Source organism: Oncorhynchus clarkii, chromosome 13 (genome assembly GCF_045791955.1).
Source record: "Oncorhynchus clarkii lewisi isolate Uvic-CL-2024 chromosome 13, UVic_Ocla_1.0, whole genome shotgun sequence".
In the NCBI taxonomy this organism is placed as follows: domain Eukaryota; kingdom Metazoa; phylum Chordata; class Actinopteri; order Salmoniformes; family Salmonidae; genus Oncorhynchus; species Oncorhynchus clarkii.
In genome coordinates this window covers 50638183-50647793 of record NC_092159.1, presented here as the reverse complement: position 1 = coordinate 50647793, position 9611 = coordinate 50638183, and the positions used below count along the sequence as shown (strand labels likewise).

General features: G+C 44.2%; 1 protein-coding gene across 2 annotated transcripts in view; it reads left to right on the top strand.

Annotated features, from left to right (window-relative positions):
• The window catches only part of LOC139365040 (protein kinase C and casein kinase substrate in neurons protein 3-like), a 9868-nt gene extending 1840 nt beyond the window's left edge, over positions 1-8028 (top strand). For both annotated transcript variants that reach the window (XM_071102374.1, XM_071102373.1), the window contains exons 2-10: positions 2047-2114; positions 4439-4595; positions 4700-4935; positions 5127-5282; positions 5367-5542; positions 5903-6023; positions 6328-6407; positions 6658-6737; positions 6897-8028. In XM_071102374.1, the coding sequence (XP_070958475.1) occupies positions 2055-2114; positions 4439-4595; positions 4700-4935; positions 5127-5282; positions 5367-5542; positions 5903-6023; positions 6328-6407; positions 6658-6737; positions 6897-7006 (1176 nt within the window). In that variant the 5' untranslated portion in view covers positions 2047-2054 and the 3' untranslated portion in view covers positions 7007-8028. The remainder of the gene's footprint in view (positions 1-2046; positions 2115-4438; positions 4596-4699; positions 4936-5126; positions 5283-5366; positions 5543-5902; positions 6024-6327; positions 6408-6657; positions 6738-6896) is intronic.
• The last annotated feature ends 1583 nt before the right edge of the window (positions 8029-9611 follow it).

Here is a 9611-nt window from a genome sequence, read left to right as displayed (position 1 = left end):
GTTTTGGGGTCGTGCTCGCTAGCAGCCGAGGGCCCTAAGAAACCTCTAATGTCGCTGGAACTGAGTGCGTGTTTGTAGATTTAGGAGCATGTGAGTTTGTGTGTGTGTTGTGTGCGTATTGCATGTGTGTCTATGTTTTTATGTTTCTCTAGGGCGAGAGGGGAAGACAAGCCCATCAGCAGAGACACAGAGAGGGAGAGAGTAGGGAGACGGGGACAGTGGGGTGACCTTTACCCCCTGTTTATTTTGGGATGGCTCAAGTTTCAAAGCTGGGAATTGTGGGAGAGGGCATTCCATCCTTGCTGATAGACTCAGGGCCTTAAATGCCAGGCCTCTGAGTATCTGTTTTACTGTATTATACTGATACTGTACCACGCCAGAATAACTCCCTCTCACCTACTGGTAGTTATCAATCTACTCTGTACACTGTAGAAATGCTACTTTGCTTTTGCAACACATTTGTCCAATTCTACACTGTAACAGAAAACTGTAATTTATACAGTAATTTGGGGGTATTATCAGCAACAACAAATTTGTGGGCAGGGAAATAATTGCTGTATTTCTAATGGTATTGTAAATCCAAACCACAGAGTACAGTACCATACTGTATCTTTGGAGCACCAAAACCCTTTTGACCACTATGGGTGCACGGTATTGTTGTTTCTGGCTCATTACCATATTTTGAGGTGTGCCTTGTAAGATGCTATATTTGTTGCACCCGTGAGTGAGAATGTTGGACCAATTTAACTCCTATGTGGTTAAAGTGCCTCCAATTTAAAATGTATAAGGCACAGATTGGAGTGGCAGCAAGTTGTAGCCCTCTCCTGCAGTCAATGACCAAAGTGCCCTCTCTGACCTTATGGGTGGAATGTTATCAATATTTTTCATAATATGCTAATTTATCAAGATAATATTTTTAAAAAGCAATGAAAATAGTGTTTTTATGTCAAACAGTTTTGTTATATTTCAGTCTTCTGTGATTTACGTTTGAAACATTTTAACTCTTGCTGGGTGTCGTCGGAAGGATGAGACCAAGGCGGAGCGTTCTTTGAGTTCCACATCATTTATTAACCAAGTGAAACTTTTAGAAAAGACAAAACAATAAAGAATACAACGACCGAACAGCTTCGTTGTGCAAACTACCTGCACACAAACAAAGAACAAGATCCCACACCAAAAGGGCTGTATTATCCCCAATCAGAGACAACGATAGACAGCTGCCTCTGATTGGGAACCACACTCGGCCAGAAACAAAGAAATAAAGAACATAGAATGCCCACCCTGACCAACCCAAAATAGAGACATAAAAAGGCTCTCTAAGGTCAGGGCGTGACAACTCTATATCTGACATGGTACATGTTTCTTCTTGTTTTTAAGCCCATAACCATGTGTGTGAGGTATATACTTTTGTTTCAAAGTAGATTTGTTTAAGACTACCATGTGTGACCCTGATTTAGCCCACTGCAGTAAAAGATTAAACCTTACATTTTGCCATGTCCTTGGTCTGTTTTGCTCTGTGGTTGCAGCCAGTTTGGAAGCCTTTGTTAAGGCCTCCAGATGTGCACGTGATATAAAACACCAAATATGTGTGAACACTTTGCATACTGCAGCAGCCAACCTGCTTGCACCAATCCCTTGTAATTACAGAAAAATACTGTGGAATATAAACCCCACCCCTCATTTCATTCATTCACAGTTGAAGAGTACTTGCTTTGATACCGTATTTATATTACAGTAGGTATACTACAATATGAAACACAGAATTGTACTTATGACTGAGCTGCCTGTAAGTTACTGTCAAATTCACAGCAAGGCCTTTACAGTGTATCCTCTTATCTTTCCAGTTGTATTAATACATGTAACAATCTCTTGAATCAACTTTACTGTGGAGGAAAATAATTATCTCAGACTTTCTGAACCAAACTGGTCTTCATGGATTTCCATCGTTGTATTCAACTGAACACCTGGATGGTGTAAAGGTATGTTGAGAGGTGCACAGAATGTTGAAGGACATAAATGATTTCACTACATATTCTTCTGTTTCAGTGGACAGGATGTCGACTCTCCCTCCTGAGGTTGCCACTGAAGATGCCACCAAACAGAGCTTCTGGATGGTGAGTGTGTATGTGTGTGTGTGTGTGTGTGCGTGTGTGCACAGAGAAATGTAATGAGAGAAATGGAGAAAGAGGTGGAGAGGGGGAAGAAACAGACAGGAAAACACAACACCATTTAGCCTCAGGATGTCTTGATAACCTTGTACAAGAGATTACCGTGACAGACAAAACAGTATTGCTGCTCATAGGTCAGTGTGTACAAGGCCTCTCTATCACACTAGGCTGGCCATATGTTGTTTAGCTTCAGATAAATGAAGTTCTGCTTCCCTTTTAGCTGGGGCTTCATCCCATCATTCACCCACCTCTTTACAGCCGTATCCTAATCATTACAACGTTATTACCTGTTAATAAACAACTCTGAAATGGATTATAACAACTTAATAATACATCATATATGCCATTTAGCAGACGATTTATCCAAACCAACTTACAGTCATGCGTCCATACATTTTACATATGGGTTGTTGGATGTGTAAGATGTTTATTTAGTTGCAGTGTACAGTGAAATGCTCCGAGCTCCGAGCTCCAACAGTGCAGGTGTGAATTAAAATAAAATAAAAATAAAATAATACTGATAAATATAAATGTCCATTGGTGTCCATCGAGGGAGCAGATAGCCAATATGTTTCTCAAATGAAAAATATATTTGTTTTTAACCATCCTCCATAATGCTCATGATAGGCTGATAAATGTGCTATGGCTATAGGATAGGTTGGTTTGGCTTCTATGCTCCACCAACAGCTCCATCCGACTGACCCGTGTCTGCTTCTTCTCTTCCTGTTTGCTGGCCTCCTGGTCATTGCCCCACTTTCATCTCCTCTCTCTGTGTAATTTGGGCTCCCTCCTGTTGTGTTGGATGTGTTTCCAGCCCAGTTCCTCTTAATGCTGCTCTCTGGCCCTCCTCTTCTGGCTGCTGCCTGTCATTGTGAAGTGTTGGGTTGAATATGTGCTCTGACTCTTATTATGGAGTATACTGGTTGTGTTGTCATAGTTGTTACTAGTTCAGTTCTGTAGAGTGTGTAGAATAGCCATCACTGGAGTGACAGTCCACTGTACTGTCTGATTGATTTGAGTTTCTAGGTTCACTATGTTGCTTCCCCAGCATTTCACATTGTTCTAGTTCTGCCTGTTATGTACGCAACTATACAGCCATTTGATTGCTCTACTGTGTTGGTATGTACATGAAATGTGATTTGTTACAGAGAACCATGTCAGATCTCTGATGACTTGATTTCTGTGATATACTGTAGTGTTGTGCAGGCTCAGTTGTAGTGGCTGTCTCGGCCTTTGTGATTGGTTGGCTGCGGCTAGTTCTGGAGCAGTGCTGTTGGCTTTGGGCAAGATTCCTCAGCTGTTTTCACTTAATTCTCAGAGTCAGTAGAAACCACAACATACACAAAGAGAGAGGGAGAGGGAGGGAACGGGATGAGGATGACCTAAAGGAGAGACAATTACATAGATATTATCTGGAAACGTGCCAAGGTGTGTGTATGTATGAAAGAAAGGGAGTGAAAGAGAAGAGAGAGAGAGAGAGAGAGAGAGAGAGGGAGAGAGAGAGAGAGAGAGAGAGAGAGAGAGAGAGAGAGAGAGAGAAAGAGAGAGAGGAAGAGAGAGAGAGAGAGAGAGAGAGAGAGAGAGAGAGAGAGAGAGAGAGAGAGAGAGAGAGAGAGAGAGAGAGAGAGAGAGAGAGAGAGAGAGAGAGAGAGAGAGAGAGAGGAAGAGAGAGAGAGTGAGACAGAGAGAGAGAGAGAGAGAGAGAGAGAGAGAGAGAGAGAGAGAGAGAGAGAGAGAGAGAGAAATGAAAAGTTATCAAACTGAGGCAGAGGGGTGAAAATAGAGCCAGGAAATAATTGAGCGTTTTCCAAACTCCACATCCACAAACACAACTCTGGTAATGTCATTACCCTCAGTGAATTGCCCTCTGTTACTCCATCACTCCCTTTTCATCTGTCCTTTTACTGGCTTGTCTACACCAGCCACACCCATGGTGCCTTCATTAGGCTTTTACAGAAACCTCAAAACATTAAAATGACTTGTCTAAAGGAAAACAGATCGACGTTAGGATGAGAACAGGTTACAGGTCATGGTGAGAGTATAAAGAGGAAACAGTAAAATTGTTATTTAACGGAAATGAACTTCACTATCCGTGTTAATATCCATTGCTACATTACTACTGTATGTTCAATCTCAAACTTTTCCCTCCCCCTCCTCGTCCTCGTTCCCTCCCTCCCTCCCTCCCTCCCTCCCTCCCTCCCTCCCTCCCTCCCTCCCTCCCTCCCTCCCTCCCCTCCCTCCCTCCCTCCCTCCCTCCCTCACTCCCCTAGCCTGGGAACTACCAGCGCACGGTGAAGCGCACGGAGGATGCCTTCCAGGCGTGTAATGACATCGTGGTGTGCTTCCAGGAGAGAGCCCGTGTGGAGAGGCAGTACGCTCAGCAGCTCAGCGAGTGGAGCAACAAGTGGAAGCCCCTGGTGGACTCCAGTGAGTACTGCAGCTGAAGAGATTCACTGTTTGCTCACTATGTTCCCTGTTGATACTGTATACCCATCCACTCTCTCTCTCTCTCTGCTCTCCTCCCTCTACAGGCCCGCTATATGGATCCCTCCTGCAGGCGTGGCAGTGTTTCCTCTCCTCCGCCGACCGTCTCGCCGCCCTGCACTCGTCCGTGTGTCGCTCCCTGGTTTCGGAGGACGGGGACCGGGTCAGGACCTGGCAGAAAGAGACCTTCCATAAGAAGCTCTTTGGAGGCTTCAAGGAGTCCCAGGACTTTGGGACTGGCTTCGCACGCGCTCAGAAGCCCTGGGCCAAACGGCTGAAGAAGGTTAGAATACTGTAGCCACTAAGCCACTATGAATCACCACGTTGAATATGGACAATCTCTACTGAGAAATTCCCAGACTCAAAGATCATACCTTTATATAGGGTAGGGCAGAGGTAAATGACTTGAAAGTGTTTGTATGGGAGTCTTCATTGAGTCACTAATATGTCAGTGTTACCTTATGCCCCCCCCAGCTGGACAAAGCCAGGAGTGCGTTCCATAAAGTGCAGCGTAAGGAGCAGACTGCCAGGGACCGGGAGGTCCACGCCAAGGGCAACCCTGACGTGGCCATCGAGAAACAGAGGAAGATTCAGGAGGAAAGAGAGCTGGCTCAGCAGGAGACGGAGAAAGTAAGTGATAGACAGCAAGATAATGAAGGAGAGAAGTGAATGTGTGAGTCTGTGTGTGTAATAATGTGTAACTCTCTCCCCCAGGTGCGAGCCCGCTATGAGAAGGTTCTGGAGGAGGTGACCCGCTATGCCCCTCGCTACATGGAGGAGATGGAGTGTATTTTTGACCAATCACAGGAGGAGGAGAGGAAGAGGATCAGCTTCCTCAAACAGGCCTTTCTGTCCGTCCACAGACACCTGGACGTCACCAACAACGAGAGGTAGGCTACACCTGCAGCCAGACTGTGACTAGGATGGTGTGTTTGGGTGTGTTTGTTGTAGTTGCGTTGTGTAAATGTTTTTATCTCATCTCTCACTCTCCATTACTGTCACGCCCCCTTTCCCCTCTCTGTCCCTCCACCCTCCCTCTCCTTCTCCCCCCCCCCTCTATCCTTTTCCCTCCTCTCTCCCTCCTCCTCTCCCTCCCTCCACCTCTCTCCCTCCCCCCTCCTCCTCTCCCTCCCTCCACCTCTCTCCCTCCCCCTCTCTTCTCCTCTCTCCCTCCTCCTCTCCCTCCCTCCAACTCTCTCCCTCCCCCCTCCTCCTCTCCCTCCCTCCCCCTCTCTTCTCCTCTCTCCCAGTGTGAAGGCTGTGTATAATGAGCTCCACAACACTCTCATGGCCATCAGTGAGCAGGACGACCTGCGCTGGTGGAAGAACACCCACGGACCGGGCATGCCCACCGACTGGCCTCAGTTCCAGGTGCAACACTCACACATGCACACACTCACACACACAGACACAGCGGGCTAATGGAAGTTAATGGGGCCTAATATAGTGTACTGTAATATGGATTGATGTAGACTTCTTCCCTGTGTTATTGTCAGAGTTAGTCTAATGTAGTGAACAGTGTTACAAGCTAATGCAGCAGACTGTATAACAGTAGAGCAAAGTCCAACATACTGAGTATAACAACAATGTGACCAGTATTACAGTCTCTGGAGGCTAATATACTGGACCGGTCTGCCTTGTTGTACAATGGGGTCTAATGAAACGTCTCTTTCAGGAGTGGACGCCAGAGAAGAAAAGCAAAAAAGGGAAGAAAGAGAAAGAGGTAGAGTCACAGCAAGGCACCATAGAGAGGAGGTAAACATGTCTCCATCTGTCTGTCTTTATTGATTCCTCCTACAGTACAACTCTATCTCAGTGATGTTAAGTAGTTGGAGGAATTTACGTTACAGTCTTAGTGTGATACAGGAGACGTGTAGTACTCACTTCCCATCTCATTATGATGACTCATATAGTTCAGATACTGAGTGTTGTGTTAATTGCCTGTAGTTAATGTTAGTGTATGGTTGATTTACACAAACACACTCTCTCTCTCTCTCTCTCTCAGTGTAATGATCGGAGGAGTTAAGGTCAGGGCTCTCTATGACTATGACGGACAGGAGACAGATGAGCTCTCCTTTAAAGCAGGTAGGCCTTCACGCTGTACTTGTCTGTGAGTGTGTGTGAGAGAGAAAGAGAGAGAGAGAGTGAGAGAGAGAGAGAGAGAGAGAGAGAGAGAGAGAGAGAGACTGTGGTACTCTGTTACTGAATGATATATGATGACCATGCTCCACCTCTCCCCTCCAGGTGAGGAGTTTCTGAAGACTGAGGATGAGGATGACCAGGGCTGGTGTAGAGGGATGAAGGATGGAGGGAGAGAGGGACTCTACCCAGCCAACTATGTAGAGACGGTGTAGTTACACCACTATGTTTGTAAAAAGAAATAGATAGAATGAAAACGAAAGTGACTCATTTTGATAAGAAACATTGTGTCTGAAATGATCCTCAGACGATGTGTACTGTGTACTGTTCCTTAATGAATCCAGGCTGCATCACATCCGGCCGTGATTGGGAGTCCCACAGGGAGGCGCACAATTGGCCCAGCGTCGTCCGGGTTAGGGTTTGGTCGGGGTAGGCCGTCATTGTAAATAAGAATTTGTTCTTAACTGACTTGCCTAGTTAAATAAAGGTAAAACATTTTTTATGAATAAATAAATAATAACAAATTTAAAAAGTTCCCATCTGCAGGAAAGCTTTCATCCAAAGAGAATACACTATGGGGATATGATAGCTCTGAATGAACTTTTGGCATACATACATGGCATCAAATATCCTGTTTTTTTTCTTCTTTCAAATATGTTGGAAAATGTTTAATATATTTACCTGAGACACCTATATGAAAGCTATATGATGTATGATGCCTTTTTGTACAATTTGACAGATGCGATGCTGATTCTATAGGTACTGTACATGTACTGTACATGTCACCACTTGATGCTGAAGCCATACTGTATGGTTGCTGTTCTTATAGAGCTAAACTCTCCTGTTCGCTTTAGTGAAACATATATTTATGTAGAAATAAGTGCTTAGACAGGTTTTAATCAGTGATTATTATGAATGGAGTGAAACTTTGACAATGAGCACAATTCATCAATACCTGTAGCCTGATCAGTAATAGTATGAGCAGTAATGTCTCCTGTACCCTGTGTGTGTTATAAGAGTACGATGTGACAGGATTGGGATCTCCTTTCAGAGGGACTGTAATAGATCTCCTCTCATCGCCTTATTGATGGCAACTCCCCTTAATAGAACCTTTGCCAAAGTGAAGGATAGGATGCCATTTCTGGGCCTGTCCACGTTCTGGTTTTTCTTTTCCATTTCTAAATGCGTGTATATGTGAGTGTGTACTATACATGCATGTGTGTGTATATGTGAGTGTGTACTATACATGCATGTGTGTGTATATGTGAGTGTGTACTATACATGCATGTGTGTGTATATGTGAGTGTGTACTATACATGCACGTGTGTGTATATGTGAGTGTGTACTATACATGCATGTGTGTGTATATGTGAGTGTGTACTATACATGCATGTGTGTGTATATGTGAGTGTGTACTATACATGCATGTGTGTGTATATGTGAGTGTGTACTATACATGCACGTGTGTGTATATGTGAGTGTGTACTATACATGCATGTGTGTGTATATGTGAGTGTGTACTATACATGCATGTGTGTGTATATGTGAGTGTGTACTATACATGCATGTGTGTGAAAGGTAAGCCTCGGCCCTCATTGTAGTAGTATATTTGAGCCTTTCATACTGTAAGTGCTTTTCTAAAGAATAAAATGAAACTAAACTAATGTTGATAACTTTTGTTGCCGTGTTCTTGGGACAGGAGATGACGAGTGAGAACACATTTAATGATTGTGTTTGTGCTGTTCTACAGTACATACAGTATCTACAGCGTTTATTTACACATACTCTGAAGAGAACGGTTAAATGTACAGTATATGTGTGTGATATATGTGTGTGTGTGTTTGAGTGTATGCTCGTGCGTGTGTGAATGTGTGTACACAAGTGCTTGCAGCCATGTGTGTCGGTGTGTATGTGTGTGTGAATACCATCGGCCTGAGTGTTGAACAGGGCTCTGGAGCATGTTTATGGGGCCACATCAGTGGAGTTGTCAGTCTGAGTGACAGTCAGACACAGACAGCTCTGGCTCCCAAGTGTGTATCACAGACTGTGTCAGAGAGTAGAGCAGAGTGGAGTAGAGCAGAGTGCAGTAGAGCAGAGTGCAGTAGAGCAGGGCATCCTGGACCTAGTTCAGGTCATCCGCCTGTGATGTCACCTCTCTCAGCCAGATGGGAAGTGACATCACCATGTGGTCAGAATTCAATCACACCACCCATGGCTCTGGATGTTGATGATTCTCTATTCAAAGGACTGCACATAGAGGCACAGCAGGGAAACAAACAGATGGTATCATTGTAATGTGATATGGAATTCAACAGAAATAAAGGTTATGTATTATAGGTTAAACATAAATGGAATGTCTACTGTATATCTAGGACCATGCCATGATTTGTATGCCACAAAGTTTAACATCTGTTGATTGGTCAAAATGATACCCCACCTGTATGGGGTCATGTGAGTAGGAAGGATGGGTCAAAATGGCCGTGGTGGTGTGAGGAAACAATGAATTAAATGTTTGTTTAAAACTTTGAAGGTAAAATAGTTGAGTAATTGTGCTGTAAAAACCTGTTCCTTTGAATTATCTTCCTGGGAAAATGTAATCACTGGACTACTCTCATCACCAAGGACTTCCTTTCATCCCCAAGGACTTTCTATAATCACCAAGGACTTCCTTTCATTATCAAGGACTTCCTTTCATCCCCAAGGACTTTCTATCATCACCAAGGACTTCCTTTCATTACCAAGGACTTCCTTTCATCCCCAAGGACTTTCTATCATCACCAAGGACTTCCTTTCATTACCAAGGACTTTCTATCATCACCA